Consider the following 20,292-nt stretch of genomic DNA (forward strand, 5'->3'; position numbering starts at 1 on the left):
GTTATGATGAGCAATTTTTTAATTTTTGATATTTATCTTTGTATATTGTCGGATTTTATTGTAAATAACTCTAAACTTTTGATGTTATGTTGTGTAAGATATGGCATTTCATTTTGTTTAGTCTTGGATGAACAAATAAACCAATGATTTTTCTCTAAAATGTAACTCCTTCAGAAATCTATGCAGATACTGAGAGAACGTTCCTATATAATTTGGAGAAGAAAGGGGGCAGGAGGGAATGAACCAAAATCATTTGCCAACCTTGTTTATTAATTTCCGGACTTGTGAAAAAAAATTGTTGTTGTTTTTGTTGTTTTTTTTTTTTTTTTTTTTTCTGATCTGTAATATCTTTTATTTCTGTTTACGATTTCAACCACATTTAACATTTTTGTTATTTTCACATCTTTTTACTAGAATTTTGCCACTATACCATTTGTTAATTCTCCATTAGTATCGTTAAATATTTTTTTTCTGTTTTCTTCTCTCTTTTTTCTTTTTTTTTTTTTGGTTATTTTTCACAACTCTTTTTAATATCTTGAAATTATCATCACTGTTCTAAGCACTTTACTTTATATAAATCTGGATAAACAAACTAATAGAAAAAAAAAAAAGAGAAAAGAAAAAAAGAAAAAAAGAAAAAGTTCTAAAAACAATGGCGAGTTTGGAAGATCTGATCCCTATAGTTAATAAATTACAAGATGTTATGTATGATGCTGGGATCGATACTTTAGATCTACCTATTTTAGCAGTTGTTGGTTCTCAATCTTCTGGTAAATCCTCCATTTTGGAAACTTTGGTGGGTAAAGACTTTTTACCAAGGGGAACAGGTATCGTTACTAGAAGACCTTTGGTCCTTCAACTAAATAACATTAGTGAAGATTCGCCACTTATTTATGAATACGATGAGCAAGTTTCATCTAACAATGATGATAATGATGATGATAATGATTCAAATGACCAAAACGAAGAAAGGGAAATTACTTTAGAGGAGCATTTGAGAAAGAATATTTCTACTTACAAGCCTGAAGTAAAAAACGAATGGGGTGAGTTTTTGCATATTCCAGGGAAACGATTTTACAAGTTTGATGATATCAGAAAGGAAATTGAAAGAGAAACCTCCAGGATTGCTGGTAAAAATAAGGGTATTAGTAGAATTCCTATCAATCTAAAAGTTTTTTCGCCACATGTTTTGAACTTAACTTTGGTTGATCTACCAGGCATCACAAAGGTTCCCATTGGCGAACAACCTCCAGACATTGAAAGACAAATCAAGAACTTAATTCTGGAATATATAGCCAAACCAAATTGCATAGTCTTGGCAGTTTCGCCTGCCAATGTGGACTTGGTTAACTCCGAGTCGTTGAAATTGGCGAGAGACGTTGATCCTTTGGGGAAGAGAACAATTGGTATTGTTACAAAGTTAGATTTGATGGATCCTGGCACTAATGCATTGGATATTCTATCTGGTAAAGTTTATCCGTTAAAGCTGGGATTTGTTGGTGTTGTGAATCGTTCTCAACAGGATATTCAGCTAAATAAAAGTGTTGGAGAATCTTTAAAAAGTGAACAAGAATTTTTTGATAGGCATCCTGTATATAGAGCTATTTCCAATAGATGTGGCACTCGTTATTTGGCAAAACTTTTAAACCAAATTTTGATAAACCACATTAGGGAAAAATTGCCAGACATCAAGGCCAGATTGAACACTTTGATTAGTCAAACTGAACAAGAATTGGAGATGTTTGGTGGTGTTGATATTATTACGAGGGAAAATCGAGCTAGTTTAGTTTTACAATTGATGAACAAATTTGCCAAAAACTTTATTGCATCCATTGAGGGTACATCTTCTGAAATCAGCACCAAAGAATTGTGTGGTGGTGCAAGAATCTATTACATTTATAACAATATTTTTAGAAAATCATTAAACTCCATTGATCCTACTTCGAGTTTATCCATCAGAGAGATCAGAACAGCTATTAGAAATTCTACCGGTCCCAGACCCTCTTTGTTTGTTCCGGAATTAGCATTTGATTTACTGGTCAAGCCTCAAATCACGCTGTTATTAGACCCATCACAAGTTTGTGTTGAACTAGTTTATGAAGAATTGACGAAGATTTGCCACAGCTGTGGTTCCCCAGAACTAACTAGATACCCCAAATTGCAGGTTCGTCTGGTGGAGGTTGTTAGTGAATTATTACGAGAGAGGTTAGGACCTACTCGTTCGTATGTAGAAAGTTTGATTGACATCCATCGTGCCTATATCAACACTAATCATCCAAATTTCATTAGTGCTACAGTTGCGATGTCTCAAATAGTTGAAGACCGAAAAAAACAAAGACAGGCTGCTGAAAGGAAAATTAAAGATGAAGATAGAAAGAGAACACAAACAGAATCATCTAAAAACCCTACTGGTGAACGCAGTGACAGCATTGACAATAATTCCAATGCCAGTGATTTAGATGATGCGTCGGATCCTCCACAATTGCCCACTGCTGATGACCAAAAGCCACCAAAGGACTCGTTTTTGAACTACTTTTTTGGCAAAGACCAACAAAAATCGCAAACCAATTCTAACCTGTCCAGAACAACTTTAACTGGATACGAAGATTATAATAGAAATAGCACTTTTGGTATGGAAAGCTTGGATTTGAGCCTAAGAAAGGATGATGATGACGGAGAATATCAGTTAACCGAGAGAGAGGAGTTGGAATGTGAATTGATTAGAAGATTGATTGTTTCCTATTTTGGCATTATTAGAGAAATGATTGAAGACCAAATTCCAAAGGCTATTATGTGTTTATTAGTTAATTATTCGAAGGAAATTGTTCAAAACAGATTAGTTACCAAATTGTATAAAGATGAGTATTTTGATGAACTGTTGATGGAAGATCAAACATTGGCTCAAGAAAGAGAAAGATATATTGCTTTATTAAAAACTTACAAGGAAGCTGCTAATATTATTAGTGATATTTGATTGCAATTATTAAGTTTTCTGCATTTTTTTACTTATATATATATATATATATATATGTATGGCATATTTATCGAACAAGTTATAATTTATTATTTTTTATATATTCTACCATTTTATCTTTTTTTTTTTTTTTTTTTTATCTGCCTTGCAATAATAATAATGATAATAATAATAATGATAATAATAATAATGATAATAATAATAATAATAATAATAATAATAATAATAATAATAAGTAGTAGTAGTAGTAGTAGTAGTAACAATGGTAATAAGCAATGAAGTTAAATCCAAAGATAATTGTAAAAATGAGTACATTATTATAATAATGAAATCTACATACGCTGTCTCCCTCTCTCTCTCTCTCTTTATATATTATTATTTTTAGATATTTTCGTATTCTTCTGGGTAAAAAATCAGACGTTCGACACCATTGCTTGTTAATATAACCATTCTAATAACACCGCCAGAAGAACCATCCCATTTTATAGCTTGGGATAAAGAGTGTTTAACGAAATTAACAGTCTCTTCTTTAGTCATATCCTCCTTAAAATTTTTATCACAATAACCATAGATAAAAGCCGACCCCGAACCAGCAATAGCATATGGTTGCTTATGAATAGACCCGCCTAAAGGTATACTGTAAACTTCGCCCTTATTTTTCGCATCATAACCAGCCACAATTATTCCAGCACTTAAATTATCTTTATTTTCATAACACAAAGTTTGGAAAATAGAAGCGGCCGTCTTAGTAGATGGCTCACCAAATTGAGTGGTGTATAAATCTAAATAATATTGAACAATATCAGCAACTGCTTGTGTATCCGCAGCGGAACCAGATCTACAACACCAGATTTTATCATGAACTCTGGTTAGTTTATCTGTGACACGGTTAGCAATGTATGCACCTGTGGTGGTACGTGAATCTGCACCTAAAATGACACCATCTTTAAAAGTAACAGCCATGATAGAAGTACCCAAGCTGACTTCACCTTTTTTCAAATGCTGTATGTCAACACTAATTCCATTCATATTTTCTTGTTTTTTCCTTTTCTTTTTCTGTTGAGTTGACTTGGATTCACTTAGATCTAATTGTATGTTTGGTCTATATACAATAAGTGGTTCTGTTTAAGTTCTTATATATATATCTGATTATATAATAAATATATTAAAACGTTTCCTTTGCCAAATTGAATTGTCCGTTTATAATTTGTTTTCTTTCTTCTGTTGTTGGAAGTAAAGAGAATTGGATATGCATTTTATGTTAAGATGTAAAGATTCAAAAATTCATGAAAGAATTAAGTGAAAGAAATCACTTAAAGTTATTATTTTGCCACCTTTTTTTTATTTTTTTTTTTTATTTTTCTTTGAAATTTTAGGGCCAAAAATTAAAATATTATCATACAGTAAAATAAAGCACGAAATAATTATTATACCGAGGTTCCGTTAGATCCTTTTTTTTTTCTAAAATTTTCTAAAATTTTCTAAAAAAAGAAAATATTACAAATTTATAACAAGTAAAACGCACAATTCATAGCTTTCTTATTAAACAAAGTAGCTTAATGTTCCCCATCTTCAGGTCTTAAACGAACTGAATTAATGTTTAGAAAAGTGTCTGACTTTTGTAATCTTGTAGGAGACCTATTCTTGATTGGTGAAAACTTGTTTTTAATTGTCGAATTTAGAACACTAGAACTTTTAATTGGACTTGGAATAGCTCTTAAAGATGCTTTTTTATACCTATTTTTCATGGCTGACATTCTAGTTTGTTTTATACGTTCACTCATAGGTATACTAGACGTAGTCCTACTTCGTGGTTTTGTTGGTGTTTCAAAATATTCACGAGGAATTAAACTAGTGTCATAGGTGAGATCGTTTTCTTCTCCTTCCTCTTTTTTCCCCTGGCCACCTGTGTCTGAAATTGGGGTACGAATAATCTTTTTCTCTTTTGTTTTTTCTCTCCATATCATTAAAGTAGCCCGTAATGTGGCCCTATCCCACCTTTTAATAAATGCGTCTGCGGTTTCATTTGTACTAGCAACTTTTAAATATTTCACGGTCCAAACATTCAAATAAGCTCTCTGTAATGTCAATTGTTTTTTCTCATTTAAAATACCTAAATAACCCAGTAAAGATAATGTGTTGGCATATGTATTTTTCCATGCTATAAAAAAATTCATCAACAAAAAATATCTTCTTGATTCATCTGCTAGTAATTTATATTCCTCGCTGTTTAACTGCTGCTGTTTAATGATACTAAAAACTCTTTTTTTCTGAAAGTTGTTGGCTAAAACATCTGCATTTTTTCTCAATTCCACCTGTTTTAACATCTTGGATATCCATAATTGGAAAATTTCCTGTTTTTTAAAATTCTGCACAGTTTCCAAATATTCATTTAAAAGCACCATATATTTTAAATCTCTGATGTCATTTTCCTTTTGTTTCCATAATTTAAAGTATTTCCTAGAAATTGAATTGCTGATCGGCCTATTTTCAATAAATAGTCTTTCTTGTTCATTCACTTCTTTTATATGTCTTATGCTGTTTTTTAACACGTTGATAGATCTCAGCATAATGAAAAAATTACTCTTCTCATAATTATCTTGTATTAAATCGTATTTTTTTTTGAAAATTGAAAAATATTTCCAACGCAATTTTTTGGATAAAAATTTATCAGCTTTAACATAGCTATCTTGATAAAAAGCCAACTTGTCATGCCATGTGGCGAAGTATTCATCCAACAAGACATTCTCTTTAAGAGCTAGTTGACTTTCCAAGATCAGTTCATCTTTCCATCTTTGAAGCATTTTGTTTAACAGGTTCGGTCTTAGAACGGTTGCCTCAAAAAAATTAGATATGCTCACCAAACGCCATTTTTTGAAAAATATTTCTTTTAATTTGGCAAAATAAATAGTGTCTGCTCGAGCATAATCATCAACTTTCAGGACCCAATTCTCCATTATTTTCAAACATTTTTCTTGGGATTTTTCAAAAATCAGATTCTCCAATTTCTTGCAGTCGTTACTCTTTTTCAGCCATACATTTAAAAAATAATTCTTTTTTAAAAAAATATTGTACTGGTATCTAACTTGACTTATTTTAAGTTGCACATTATAACTTTTTATCCAGACCCCCATGTATTTTTCCATTATGTATGATCCAGATATTTTAGTCAACTGTGATTCGTTTGATCTTAACTCCTCAAATCTCAGTTTCCAATTCTGGAAGGCATTTTGCAATATTTGCCCATTATTGTGATTTTTTGATATCAATAAATTCTTTTTATCATTAAAATATTTATTTTTAATAAGTTTAAAAACAAACTTTCTATACTTGTTTTGAATGATTGCATTAAACTTGACTAAAAGATTACCATTTAACTTCCATTGTTTGAAAACCCTTTCCATTAATTTAATATGACGAAAACTATCTGCATTTTTGTTCATGATTTCTATTTTTTGTTTTTTCACACTCATCCTATTGAAAACATGTTTATTCAAGAAAAATGAGTCTGAAAACGATAGTGCCTTTGAATAGAGTTCCGTCCGATCTAACCAGTTATCCAAAGCTTTGGAACTCAGTATAAATTTTCTAAAATCATCAGCTTCCTCGTTTAACGTATTTTCATAATTGGCTTTCTTTATCCATATATTTAAAACTTTTAACTTCATATTGCTGTACCATATACGTTCTAGCCTAATAAGCTGAGCAATAATATCCGTTTTGAGAAGCCATCTATGAAAAACTTTATTTTTAATACGCAATTTCCCGTTGAACATAAAATTGGCCAGTTTCATATAAATATTTGTTGGTTCAAGCAAAAACTTATTCATTAAAAGATTCATTTCCTTATTTATTTCATATCCGACATATTCTTTTATAAAATGATAGTATTTGTCTTTATAAAACAGGATATTTTCATCTAAAAGTATTGAAATGTAAATCTGGAATATCTTTAAAAAATCTAATGAACAATGATTTCTTAGCAAAAGAACTTGGATTTTGTTGTATATTTTTTTCAAACTTAACTCAATTTGTTGCAGTGTTGATGGTATTTCGGTATCAGAGGGCAATCTCTTGGTTATGTTATTTGAGGAGGTATTTTTCTTATGGAAAAGTTGTGTAATGTCTTTTATTAATAATGAGTCGGTAGAATGAGACAATATATCCGTTACTAAATCGCTCTGCAGATTTTCAATATCATTTTCGTAATTCAGAATATTATTGGTGTGATTATTATTATTATTTTCTGGAATAATGTTATTCGAGGCCAAGAGTTGAGCTGTACATTCTTCTTCTTCTTCTTCTTCTTCTTCTTGCTGTTGTTGTTGTTGTTGCGACATAAGCTTGTTAATTATTTGAATATTTTATCAGTAAAATGCAAGGGTATTATTTTCCTTTTTCTTTTTTTTTTTTTTTAAGTTAATATTTATTGTATTAGTGATCCATTTTACAAATTAAATAAAATTGAAACGTGTTTCCTTTTGTTTTATTAAGTTTCAAAAATTACTAAACAGATTGTGAATTTCATATATTTAATATCATTTTATTAAAAATAAACAAAAAATGTTTACATAAGTTGTAAAGATTCGGGTAATCCAAGCCACCAAATGAAAGAGAAAAACAAAAAAAACCTTTTTTTTTTTTCAATGTTTTTTGAATGCGTTGTCTTGTTGGTTATAGAATATTTCCATATGTTATAAATTTTAAAACTTACAAATATATAAAAAAAATCCAGGTAAAAAAAAAAAAAAACAGGTATACACACACAAAATGCATTTTGTATGGTTATTCATAATTAGTATATTTTGTTCAATTTCACAATCACAGGAATTAGCACAACAAAAATGGGAAAATCTTAAAGTAATTAGAGCGTTTGATTTAAGTAAAGGCCATACCATTGAAAGATTACAATTGCTTATAAAGAATGTAGGAAATGAACCGTTATCTGAGTTTTGGGTTCCGATTGATGGCGATGTCTACAACAAAACCGCATTTTTCACAGCTATTTTACCTGATAGTTCGGCATTCTTGGAATCTGGTTTATCTGGTGAACATTCAGAAACAGTCACCGTTGATGGTGTTGCTTACTACTACGGGTTGGTATTTTTACCAACTCCTATTGAGAGTGGTGAAACTGTACATATATCAATTGTCCATACTTATAACAGTATTGCTAAACCTTTCCCTGAATATATCGATATGGGTGCAGACCAAAACCTTAAATTAACTACTAATTTGTACCCAAATTCCTTCTATCCTACTTTAGAATACACTTTAGTACTTGCTGGTAGTAACGATATCAAAATAAACAAATTGCCAAAAGAAGCAAGTGATCCTTCCTTGATTTCTAAAGATGAAACTAAAACCACTATTGGTCCTTTCACAAGCATTAGCCCTTTGAAAACATCCAAGATTGACATTGTATACTCCCGTAATGCTCCAATTTTAAGATTTTCAAATTTGAAAAGAGAAGTTTGGGTATCACAATGGAGCTCTACTGTTCAATTTGAAGAGCATTATGATGCTATCAACGATGCAGCTAAATTAAAGGATGGATTTGTCAGAGCCACTTGGATGAGTAAACAGTTAGCTGTTGTCCCTAGAAGCCACTTGGCTGCATTTGATGTTGAACTACCAGCTGATTCCTCTGCCCATTATTATACTGATGCTGTTGGTATGATAACCACTTGGAAAAGATTTGGTGATCGTTTACTATTAAAGCCTAGATTTCCATTATTTGGTGGTTGGAAATCAAATTTTACTCTAGGATGGACCAATGATTTGTCTCAATTTTTACATACAGTGGATAACGAAGAAGGTATCTATCTATTATCCATCCCGATCTTGAATGGTCCTGTTGATTCTACTTATGATCAGATTGATTTATCTGTGTTTTTACCTGAGGGATCTGAAGTTTTGGATGTTACTGCACCAGTTAATAATCCTAAAATCACCATCGACAACAAAAAGTCCTATTTTGATTTAAAACAAGGGCATGTTAAAGTCACTGTTGAAATGAAGAATTTAAATGACGGCTTATCACAAGGAACCATATTCGTTAGATATAAGTATAACAAAGATAGCTTTTACATGAAACCTCTATCTATTGGTATGAATGTCTTTATTGCGCTAATAGCATTTTTCATAATGAAACGCATCGATTTTAGTATTGAAAAATAAAGGAAAAAAAAAAAAAGGAAAACCAAGAGAGAAAGAAAACTAACAAAAAAAAAGTTTCTTTGTAGATGCTTTAGATTAAATTAAAACACATAAGTATATATACGTAATATATATATATATATATATATATATGTATATACCAGATACTAAGTTTAAAATTAATATTAAAAAGAAACAAACATCCATGCTTTTTATTATTCAAAAACACCAAACGTATCAAACTTTTATACAAATGTCTATCTATTTTTATTATACTTATAAATATCATATACCTCTCCAGATTTGTTTTTCTAAAATACCGGACAAAGACTTTCTAGTATTTGCTTCATCTTTTATTATACCCATGTATTTAAATTCAGTTACACATTGAATAAACCAAATTAAAGCCAATTTGTCAAAAAATAATTCTTTATCGTTATTATTTTCCTCAAGAAAATTTTTTAATATATCTATTTGAAGATAAGTAGCATCATTATAGTCCTCATTATCTTTATAATTATTAATGTGACTCATAATATATTTTAAAATAACATCCTTGGGCAGACACGTTTTAAATGCAACATAAAAATCATAGATATTGAAAAATGCACTGGCCTCTCTATATAAGCTGAAAAAATAAGTCGATGGTGGATCCATGACATGTGAAAGTGAAAATAAATTTTCATCATTTGTATCTAAACCAAGGACTTTTATTGATGGAATCAATCTATCACACGATAAAAGATCATCCTCTATGTTGCTCCTCATTTTAGGGAATAAATTTTCCGAAAGTAAATCACTTTTATTGTCCAGCATAAACAACTCTTGACAAATAATTTCCACGTTAGGAAAGGCCAACTTTTCTTCAAAATTTGCACACTCTGGCCAATTGTGTACTAAATAATCAAGTATTTTATTTTCACCCTTATTATTTTGCAAAAGTAAATTATAATAAATTTCAATCAGGTTATAATTGGTGATATGCAATTCAGTTTCTAGGATATTTTTAACTTTAAACAAATATTCTGTTCTAGGATTTTGGCTGATTAAAAGTTTTGCAAAAAAGTCTTCTAATGCATTGTGCTTGTTCTCTAGCAAATCCAAAATGTTCTCAGAGGGTTCGTGGGTTTCTACCAACTTTTCAATAAACTTTTGAAAAGTTTTACATTTGACCAATTCTTTAACATAATTTTCGTTAAAAAAAACCAAATTGGGAATATCAACAAATATACTAAATGAGGTGTTAAAAAAATAGAACATTAACGAATAATCTAATATTTTGATTAATGTGTCGACTAACTTATTCTTACTATCACAATTTGCCATTTTGTCCAAAGTGAACGACAGTAGAGATGACGATAAATGTAATTTTCCATCCACAGTTATTAAAAAAGTTTCAAAAATTTTATTGGTTAGTTCAAAATTCTTGTTCTTACTTAAGTCAACGCAATGCATATTCTTTTTTATTAGTCGAATACTTTTTTGTCTTAAGTTTTTTTCTATATTAGTCAGGTTGGTGCTAACGTGGAAGATAGCCCCCACCTCAATTCCATCATATGTAGTCATTGTTTTCAAAATTTGCAAAAAATCGTCCATAACTTGGAAACTAAAAGAGTCTGCTTCTTTGAAATTATAAATCAATTTTAGATCCTTTTTCAAAATGTTTTTGAAATTTTTCAAAAGCGATAAATCATATTCTACACCCAATAAAGTGATTTCCTTCAAGTTTTCACTGACGTTATAAGTCATAGGATCTATTCTTTCACTAGCGATTGCTAGTAACTCAAACATGGATCTTTTTATCATCATCCTCACATTTGGCGATTCTTTTGGTGTCAAACTGACAATTACATTGATTTTATTTTCCGTGTCGGCGGGAGATGGTATGTTCAAATTGCTATCTGATCCCAATAAAAAAAGGGACGTGAAAATTCCCTTTGAAGTTGTAGTATTTTTGGAAGACAATATTTTGTATATTTTTTCGTAGACAATCTGATTTGTTTGTGTAAGCAAATTATCTATTTTACTGTGAAATTGACAATTCAAAGCATTGTATAATTCCCATCTTTTGGTTAAGGCATCAATAGATTCTTTACCATTTAACAAAGGCACAAACGGGATCGAATTATTTAATGATTGATGATTAACAACATTTATATCATCAGTGTTATTTAGTGGGGGTGGGACAACAATGTAATGTGTCTTAGAGGCTTCTGAAAACCCTTTTAAATCCATATTAGAGTGGTATTAAGGGGGAAAAGTTATTTAATTGTTCTATATGCTCTTAGAACCGTAATTATGCAGATAAAAAAAAAAAATTTTTTTTGAGTGGTGATTAAAATCAATGATTTTTTCTTTTCGTTTTTTTTTTTTTTTTTTTTTTTTTTTTTTTTTTTTCCCCTGGCTATTTCCATTATGTATGAAATAGTATGGCAATAATTCTAGATAGAAAAAATACTAGTGGCTTAGTTCTTTCCCCACGTATTAACTCTAACTTAACAGAGATTCGTATTTAATAGAAGATACCAAAATAAAATGAACCAGAAGAAAAAGCTGGATAAATTAATGAATTCATCTAAGTGTACTGACAAAAAATAATACTAATAATATAATGGACGAGGCAGAAATAAACTTAAAGGAACTATCACATATAAATAATAAGAATGCAGACAATGAGTACGAAGAGGAACTAAAGACAAAATCAACAATTTCAGCAGCGGAAAATGATATACAGAATGCAGCAAAGCGACAAAAAAGAAAAAGAAAAAGAAACAGGTCCATTAAATCTTGTTATTCATGTAGGAAAAGAAAATTAAAATGTGATAGAAAAAAACCAATTTGTAGTTCTTGTATGGCTAGAAGGTTTATTGATTGTGTATACATGGATGTGGAACCCAATTCTAAAAATGACCATGATAGTAGTGACAATATAAAAGGGGGAAATATTAATGGAAATAAGAAGCAACGGGGAGACGTCGGTGACACTACAAATGGAAACAAAAATGGCAATAAAAACGTAGATGAAACTGAAAGAAATATCAGTAGTGGGTTAATAAAACATCACAACATTCAGGGGCTAGAACCTCATAAGGTAGCTAACCCATTATTACAAAGACAGATATTAGCGATTAAACAAGAGAGGTACATATATTTTGGGTCTACATCATTGAGGGCTTCATTAGAATTTTCGCCAAATAGTTTTTTCTCAACTTTTACTTTGATTTGGAACAACTTTAAGAAAGAAAGGATTCAGGACAAACAGTTATCAAAATATTCAATGTTATCCGAAGTGTTAACAGTAGAATCTGTTTCCAAATTAGATGCCACACTTTTGAGAGAAATCTGTGAAATTTTACCACCACTTAGCGATATTAAAGAATGTTTGGTATTTTTTTTCAAATCTTTTTATCATGATTTCTATCAAATACTTAATGAATCAGTGGTTATGAATTATTTGGATACAATTTTCGTAATAGAGGGCGGCGAAAATGGGAAAATACTCAATGTTTATCCCACAGGAAAGAAAAATTATTATCCATTTGGTATAATATTATACATCTTATATTTTACATATTATGACACGAATATTGATACACGAATAATGAAATTTCTAATATATTTGGAAGGCTGTTCAACAGGAAAGACATTGTGTGTTGAAAGAGCCCAATTTTTGCTGTTGAAAATATTATATAGACATTACAATGGTTTTATTGGTGGTGATTTTTCTCATTTGGAGATTTGTACCGGATCCTTGTGTGACACTGTTATTGCACTTGGATTACATAGAGATTATAAAAAATTGTATATTAATGAACTTGATAGGTTGGGGGGAGATTTTAAAATTTTAGATAATATTTGGAGGTGGACTTTATACTATGATATAATATGTAGTTTTGAAATTGGCAAACCATTAAACATTTCCGCTGACCATTTCTACGATCAATTTTTATTAGAACCAGATGAGGAAGAGAAGGTAGGTGAAGAAGAAGAGGGAGAAGAAGAAGAAGAGGAAGAAGGAGAAGAAAAAAAAGAAGAAAAAAAAAGAAAAGAAAGGAATTTATTACTGATAAAATTTATTATTATAGGAAGGGCAATGATAAGAACGGTGAATCAACCGATCGGAATGCCCAATTTGACTTTACATATAATCAAATTCCAACAATTTTTGCAAAATAATTTTAATTCAATTAACAATAGATTACTGGAAAGAAACAAGAAAGATAGAGATGACGATGATGGATGTGTTGATATTTTCCAATTTATAATATTAGAGCCTTCATTATATATGCTAACATCTCTGAACATGTTGGAAATATCAGTTTTTGAAAATAAATTGATAGAAATAGAAAATAATATTATTAAATATTGTTTATGCTGCATTGAATCCTTAAGAATACTAGTTGTAGAATGTTTAAAAAGAGAGTCTAGTGAACGAAGACCATCAATAATTAAAACACAGCCATATATTATGCTTTATTTTTCTATTAGAGTTCCATCAGTTACTAGAGTTTTAGTCGAATATTATAAAGTACTATCTGAAAAAAATTTTTCTAAAGAGATTCCGAAAAGCAAGATGAAGAAAATAGTTAATAATGATGACAATAATCAAAGCTCTGCAATAATACCAGAAAACATTATGGACGCTGGTATAATAAATTTAAGCACACAGACTCCCGTAGGATACAAATACAAGGCATTTCCCACTAGAGCTTTATTTGAATCTATCTGCGAGATCATGGATTATTTTATTTTAGACGAAAACAAATTAATATCCATAAGTAAAAAGTTTAATGTGCATTTTTTGTTGACGAGGATAATTCAAAAAAGAACAAAAAACTCTTTTATTAATTATGCCAAAGCAAATTCGATCAAAGTTAAATTTATTGATGACTCTGATAGCACTAGTGCTTCATCAGGTAACTGTCACAACCGTTTCCTTGGACAGACATCACCGATCACAAAAGGTATAGATTCTACACTTAGTTATGTTGCCTATGATGACAACGACGCCTTTCTAAATGATTTATTTAATGCAGATTTTGATTCTGAGTTTAATAAATTTTTAGATGCCTTTAATATTAATGGATTGTTTCCTTAATAAAAATATATATATGAACGTTTTATAATTTATGTAAATTTACTCTTAAATTATTCCTACAGGATTTCCCTATTGTGTAGCAGTATTGAATGGGAAGGAGAGGGTTACTTTCTCTTTTTGTAAATAAGTTTCTGAAGAAAGTTATGTGATCTTGCATGTATTAATAACTACCTCATTGAGGATTTTTCGTAAATTTAATTCAGAATTACATATAGTAATTAGCAATTAAATCTGTGACTAATTTCTTGTTTTATTTGGCTAATTTTTTTTTTCCTAACCACTGATGATCCATAACCTACATATTTAGAATTTATTAGTCATACCTCGAACACAGAAGTAATAATTGTAATTTGGGGATATAAGGAGACAATAATATTCCTGCAATCAAGAAATAAGGCCTTGTTGGCGCAATCGGTAGCGCGTGTGACTCTTAATCACAAGGTTACGGGTTCGATCCCCGTATAGGGCTATTTCTTTTTTCTTTTTTTTTTTTTATTTTAAATTTGAATAACAGATAAAAGAAGCTGGAGCTGGAATTAGTCATGATATTCCCGATTCCGGTATAAATTCCGGTACAGGCAACCACCAACCAACCAACCGTGAATAAATAAACAAATAAAAAAAATAACCTCTTTTTCTTTTCACCTCAGCGTCATCAATTCTCTTAAAACTTTTCATGCATTTTATTCTATTTTATTTTATTTTTATTTTCTTTTCTTTTCTTTTCTTTTCTTTTCTTTTCTTTTTTTTTTCATATAAAAAGAAGCAGTCATTAAAAATACAATTTTCAGTTTCTCTCTTTTTTTTCTTTTTTTTTTGTCTTCCCTTCTTCTTCTTCCCATTCTTTTCCTTCCTTTTTTTCCATTTCCTATCCAGTTTCGTTTCACTCTAGCATCTGAGACTCACTTGTTGGTCATTTATATTTGCTTACTAATTCAGTCTTGTATTTATTTTTACGCCAATTCACAAAAGATAAAACCTACAAGCTATAAACACACACACACACACGCAAATGTTATCCAGCGCCAAGTTACAATGTTCTCGTGGTAGTAGCACTGCCACTCTTATTAGTAGAAGATTATTCTCTAATACCACCGCTGTTTTAAATGAACAAAAGAAAAAATTAAACAAGTATTCCTATTTAGTCACCGAACCAATTGATCAAGGTGCTTCTCAAGCCATGTTGTATGCCACTGGTTTCAAGAAGGCAGATTTCAAAAAACCTCAAATCGGAGTTGGTTCTTGTTGGTGGTCTGGTAACCCATGTAACATGCACTTGCTAGACTTAAATTTTAGAATTACCAAATCCATTAACGAGGCTGGCTTGAAAGGGATGCAATTTAACACTATCGGTGTCTCCGATGGTATTTCTATGGGTACAAAAGGTATGAGATATTCCTTACAGAGTAGAGAAATTATTGCTGATTCTTTTGAAACTATTATGATGGCTCAACACTACGATGGTAATGTTGCCATTCCAGCTTGTGACAAAAACATGCCAGGTGTAATGATGTCTATGGCAAGACACAATAGACCTTCTATCATGGTTTACGGTGGTACTATCATGCCAGGCCATCCAACCTGTGGTTCCAAAAAAATCACCCCTAAGATTGACGTTGTTTCTGCTTTCCAAAGTTATGGCCAATTGATTTCTCATGAAATCAATGAAAAGGAAAGAGATGATATTGTTGAGCATTGTTGTCCAGGTCCGGGCTCTTGTGGTGGTATGTACACCGCCAACACAATGGCTTCTGCTGCTGAAGTCTTAGGTTTGACTTTACCAAATTCTTCTTCGAATCCAGCTGTCTCAGCAGAAAAATTGGATGAATGTAACAAAATCGGTGCTGCTATGGATAAATTGTTAAAATTAGATATCAAGCCACGTGATGTTTTAACCAAACAAGCCTTTGAAAACGCCATCACGTATATTATTGCTACTGGTGGTTCCACTAATGCAGTTTTACATTTGCTAGCTATGGCCCACAGCGCTGACGTTGATTTGACTCCAGATGATTTCCAAAAAATCAGCGACAAGACCCCATTTTTGGCCGATTTCAAACCATCTGGTAAGTATGTTATGGCTGACTTACAAAAAGTTGGTGGCACACAGGCTGTTATCAAATTCTTGTATGACGCAGGTTTCTTGCATGGTGACACTTTGACTGTTACCGGTGAAACATTGAAGGAAAGAGCTGAAAAATCTAAACCATTATCCAAGGGTCAAGATATCATCAGACCAATTTCTCAACCAATCAAGCCAAGCGGTCATTTACAAATTTTATATGGTTCTTTGGCTCCAGGTGGTGCTGTTGGTAAAATTACTGGTAAAGAAGGTACTTATTTTAGGGGGAAAGCTCGTGTTTTTGATGAAGAAGCTGGTTTTATTCATGCTTTGGAAAAGGGCGAAATTAAGAAGGGTGAAAAAACCGTTGTTGTTATTAGATATGAAGGTCCAAAGGGTGGTCCAGGTATGCCAGAAATGTTGAAGCCATCTTCTGCTCTAATGGGTTATGGTTTAGGTAAGGATTGTGCTTTATTGACCGATGGTAGATTCTCTGGGGGATCTCATGGGTTTTTGATTGGTCACATTGTTCCAGAAGCCGCTGAGGGTGGTCCAATTGGTTTAGTCAAGGATGGTGATGAAATCATTATTGATGCTGAAAACAACAAAATTGATTTGTTGGTTGATGAAAAAGAGATGGTTGAACGTAAGAAGCATTGGACCCCACCGGCTCCACGTTATACCAGAGGTACTTTGTCTAAATATGGTAAATTAGTTTCTGATGCCTCTCATGGTTGTGTTTTGGATTTGTGAGGGAAATGTCTTTTTTTTTTTTTCTTTTTCCTTTTTTTTTTCCCTCTCAGAAATATAAGATGACTGTTTATCTTTTTGAAACAACCAAGTGAAATGTCTATACAAAGAGACAGAAAAAAAAAAATTACAGGATTGAAACTAACATAGATTAACTTTAATTTTTACATTATTTATTATCATAGGAACGATAGAATTTAATTAATTATTTATTTATTAAAACTTTGTATATTTGTATCTATTTTATTTATTAAAATAAACACATTTATATATGTACATATATGTATCATTATTACTATTGAATAGTAGAAGAAGATATATTACTATTATAATTTGCTAGCTTTAAGTTGTATAATGCTGTTTAACTTGGGCCTTTTTAATTTAATATATGTATATATATTTAAAGTGTTCCTTGCTCATCTCTTTTTTTTTTTTTGAAACATTCAATGTGCATGCTTCTTACATCCTGCCAAGTCCGAAACTCGGTTATTATATAAATTAAAATAAAATAAAACTTTTTTTTTTTTTTCCATCTTTTCTTTTTTTCATTTTTTTTTTTTTATTTGTTCAATATCATTTTCTCCTACTCTTTGTTTTTTCCCTTTATAATAATTATCATTCTTCTATTTAAACTATCACGACTGATATTAAAATCAAAAGAAAGTTTTCTACAAAGAATTGAAGAAAATTTAACACAACTTATGTCAGTAACCTCTGAAGCTATATTTATTGGTGCAAACCATCAAAGTCAAATTAGTGATTACAACAAAGCAAGAGGTATTGTTGCATATGGCGCTGGCTCAATTATTGCCTTATGGAAACCATTAGAAGCATCTCTCAAAGGTGTTTTTTTAACATTAAAAGGCCATACATCTTTGATTACATGTGTTAGATTTATCTCCAATAACATTTTAATTTCTGCTTGTGAAGATAAACTAATCAAAATTTGGAAGTTCGACGAAACTAATGACCATGTCCAATGCTGTCAAACCATTGATCATTATCAACACTCAATCACATGTTTAACTACATCACGCTCACTGGGTAACATTTTTGTTACTGGCTCTACCGATGGTAGTTTATCTATTTGGACTTTAAATAAGGAATCAACTTTGTTTGAATTGAAGCATGAGTTTACCGTTAAAAGGGGCGTATTCCCGCTAACTGTTTCATTGCAAACCATTTCAGAGCAAGACACAGAAGAGAATCTTCCATTTATATTAGCTGTTGGCGGTACCAGCGTTAATTTGTTTATTTATTCTTTTGAATTAAATACTTCTACCCAAGAGCTTTCAGATTTTAAACAGGCAGCTGTTATGGAAGGCCACGAAGATTGGATTAAAAGCTTAGATATTCGTAAAAATGGACCAGGCAGTTATTTGTTAGCAAGCGGATCTCAAGATAGATATATACGATTATGGAAGCTATCCGTTAATGAAGAGGAAAGGGAATCACCTGGGAAATTGACATTGTTGAGTAATAAAAAATATATGTTCGAAATTGGGGAAAGCACTAAAGTTACTTTCAATTTTGAAGCACTAATTATGGGCCACGATGACTGGGTTTCCTCCATCCAGTGGCATGAATCAAAATTACAGTTACTAGCTTGTACTGCTGATACCGCTGTAATGGTTTGGGAACCCGATGAATTGTCTGGCGTTTGGATTTGCAGTTCCAGATTGGGCGAGCTTTCATCTAAGGGAGCCTCCACAGCTACCGGTTCTGTTGGTGGGTTCTGGTCATGTCTATGGTTTACCAATGAATCTAACGAATATATCTTAACCAATGGGAAGACTGGATCTTTTAGGATGTGGTCTCGTAGTGCTTTTGATGGCGAGGACCGTTTTAAATCTGATAATGATTGGATACCACGACTAGGTATAACCGGTTCAACAAAACCTGTTACTGATGTAGCTTGGTCTTCAAATGGCTATTTATTATCAACGTCTTTAGACCAAACCACAAGGTTATTTAGTAAATGGATTTACAATGCAGATGGTTCCGAAAGAAAGTATCCGGACTCCTGGTTTGAATTTGCGAGACCCCAAATCCATGGATACGATATGATCTGCGTAGAACCCATTTCAGACACAAGGTTTGTTAGCGCTGGTGACGAAAAGATTTTAAGGTCTTTTGATGAACCAAGGGGCGTTGCCCAACTTTTGGATAAATTTTCAGGTTTAAGAAGCAACGAAGAAATCATGCCAGAATCTGCATCTTTGCCCGTTTTAGGGTTGTCCAACAAAGCTGTTACTGACGATCCCGATTCCTCCTTAACAGACTTGGATCCCAATGAAATGGAAACCGATGATAATAAAAACATTAGCTATGCTATTTTATCTGAACTACAATCACCACCACTAGAGGATCAACTACAAAGACACACGTTGTGGCCAGAGATTGAAAAGCTTTATGGACATGGTTATGAAATTGTCTGTGCAGACGTTAGCCCAGATAAAAAATTAATAGGGTCTGCTTGTAGGTCTAATACATATGAACATGCTACTATTAGAGTATTCGATACTGATTCATGGTTGCAAATCAAGCCTGCGTTACCATTTCACGATTTAACAGTTACAAGAGTTAGATTTTCAAAAGATAATAAGCATTTGTTATCCGTAAGTAGAGATAGAAGATGGGCTGTTTGGTCGAGAAATGAAGACAACACATTCACGTTGAAATGCAAAAATGAAAAACCGCACACCAGGATCATTTGGGATTGTGATTGGTGTCCATTGAGCTTTGCTGACGCTTTTGTTACTGCTTCTAGAGATAAGACTATAAAAATATGGAAGAGCGAGGGCGCCGATTACACTCTGTGGGGATCTATTAAATTGAGTGAGCCTATTACAGCTATATCAGTTTTGGATCAAACAATCAATACCAAGATAGTTATTGTAGCTGGCTGTGAAAGTGGTGCCATTTCTGTTTACACTTTTGATTCTTCATTTCAAAAAGTTTTAGATTTCGATATTTCTTTGACACCATCTGAAAGAATAGGCAGGATAAGATGGAAGCCATACAATAAAGCAACAGATAAGAGATTATTCTTGGCTGCAGCAAGTTCTGACCATTCATGTCGTATTTACTCCTTAGATGTAAACGCATTTCGACTTTAGTTTAGTCAGTTTCATAAATTAATAAGTGGAGCTTCGGCCAATGCATACTTTAATGTTGGTAGTAACTTCTGGTAGTTAAAGAAAAAAAAAAAAAAAAAAAAAAAAAATAATAATAATAATAATAATAGTA

The 20,292-nt window shown here is 31.6% G+C and overlaps 8 protein-coding genes and 1 non-coding gene across 9 annotated transcripts; 6 read left to right on the plus strand and 3 right to left on the minus strand.

Moving 5' to 3' along the window:
- Positions 1-652: 652 nt before the first annotated feature.
- DNM1 (dynamin-related GTPase DNM1) lies at positions 653-2,974 on the plus strand (the record flags this gene model as incomplete). Its single annotated transcript, XM_046081345.1, has 1 exon — positions 653-2,974. The coding sequence occupies one exon, from the start codon at positions 653-655 to the stop codon at positions 2,972-2,974; it is 2,322 nt and encodes a 773-aa protein (XP_045933175.1).
- A 381-nt stretch (positions 2,975-3,355) lies between these two features.
- On the minus strand, positions 3,356-4,003 carry PRE3 (proteasome core particle subunit beta 1; the record flags this gene model as incomplete). Its single annotated transcript, XM_046081346.1, has 1 exon — positions 3,356-4,003. The coding sequence occupies one exon, from the start codon at positions 4,001-4,003 to the stop codon at positions 3,356-3,358; it is 648 nt and encodes a 215-aa protein (XP_045933176.1).
- A 527-nt stretch (positions 4,004-4,530) lies between these two features.
- SFI1 (Sfi1p) lies at positions 4,531-7,314 on the minus strand (the record flags this gene model as incomplete). The annotated part of the gene is made up of 1 exon (XM_046081347.1): positions 4,531-7,314. One exon carries the CDS (start codon positions 7,312-7,314, stop codon positions 4,531-4,533), a length of 2,784 nt encoding a protein of 927 aa, XP_045933177.1.
- A 430-nt stretch (positions 7,315-7,744) lies between these two features.
- Positions 7,745-9,154, plus strand: OST1 (dolichyl-diphosphooligosaccharide--protein glycotransferase subunit OST1; the record flags this gene model as incomplete). Its single annotated transcript, XM_046081348.1, has 1 exon — positions 7,745-9,154. The coding sequence occupies one exon, from the start codon at positions 7,745-7,747 to the stop codon at positions 9,152-9,154; it is 1,410 nt and encodes a 469-aa protein (XP_045933178.1).
- A 264-nt stretch (positions 9,155-9,418) lies between these two features.
- Positions 9,419-11,368, minus strand: ORC3 (origin recognition complex subunit 3; the record flags this gene model as incomplete). The annotated part of the gene is made up of 1 exon (XM_046081349.1): positions 9,419-11,368. One exon carries the CDS (start codon positions 11,366-11,368, stop codon positions 9,419-9,421), a length of 1,950 nt encoding a protein of 649 aa, XP_045933179.1.
- Positions 11,369-11,744: 376 nt separating this feature from the next.
- SCDLUD_004680 (uncharacterized protein) lies at positions 11,745-14,231 on the plus strand (the record flags this gene model as incomplete). Its single annotated transcript, XM_046081350.1, has 1 exon — positions 11,745-14,231. The coding sequence occupies one exon, from the start codon at positions 11,745-11,747 to the stop codon at positions 14,229-14,231; it is 2,487 nt and encodes an 828-aa protein (XP_045933180.1).
- Positions 14,232-14,627: 396 nt separating this feature from the next.
- On the plus strand, positions 14,628-14,700 carry SCDLUD_004681. Its single transcript has one exon. It is a non-coding gene; the product is annotated as a tRNA-Lys (tRNA).
- Positions 14,701-15,243: 543 nt separating this feature from the next.
- On the plus strand, positions 15,244-17,046 carry ILV3 (dihydroxy-acid dehydratase ILV3; the record flags this gene model as incomplete). Its single annotated transcript, XM_046081351.1, has 1 exon — positions 15,244-17,046. The coding sequence occupies one exon, from the start codon at positions 15,244-15,246 to the stop codon at positions 17,044-17,046; it is 1,803 nt and encodes a 600-aa protein (XP_045933181.1).
- A 698-nt stretch (positions 17,047-17,744) lies between these two features.
- On the plus strand, positions 17,745-20,162 carry ELP2 (Elongator subunit ELP2; the record flags this gene model as incomplete). Its single annotated transcript, XM_046081352.1, has 1 exon — positions 17,745-20,162. The coding sequence occupies one exon, from the start codon at positions 17,745-17,747 to the stop codon at positions 20,160-20,162; it is 2,418 nt and encodes an 805-aa protein (XP_045933182.1).
- Positions 20,163-20,292: the final 130 nt, after the last annotated feature.

This window comes from Saccharomycodes ludwigii, chromosome VI, assembly GCF_020623625.1.
Source record: "Saccharomycodes ludwigii strain NBRC 1722 chromosome VI, whole genome shotgun sequence".
NCBI classification, from domain to species: Eukaryota; Fungi; Ascomycota; class Saccharomycetes; order Saccharomycodales; family Saccharomycodaceae; genus Saccharomycodes; species Saccharomycodes ludwigii.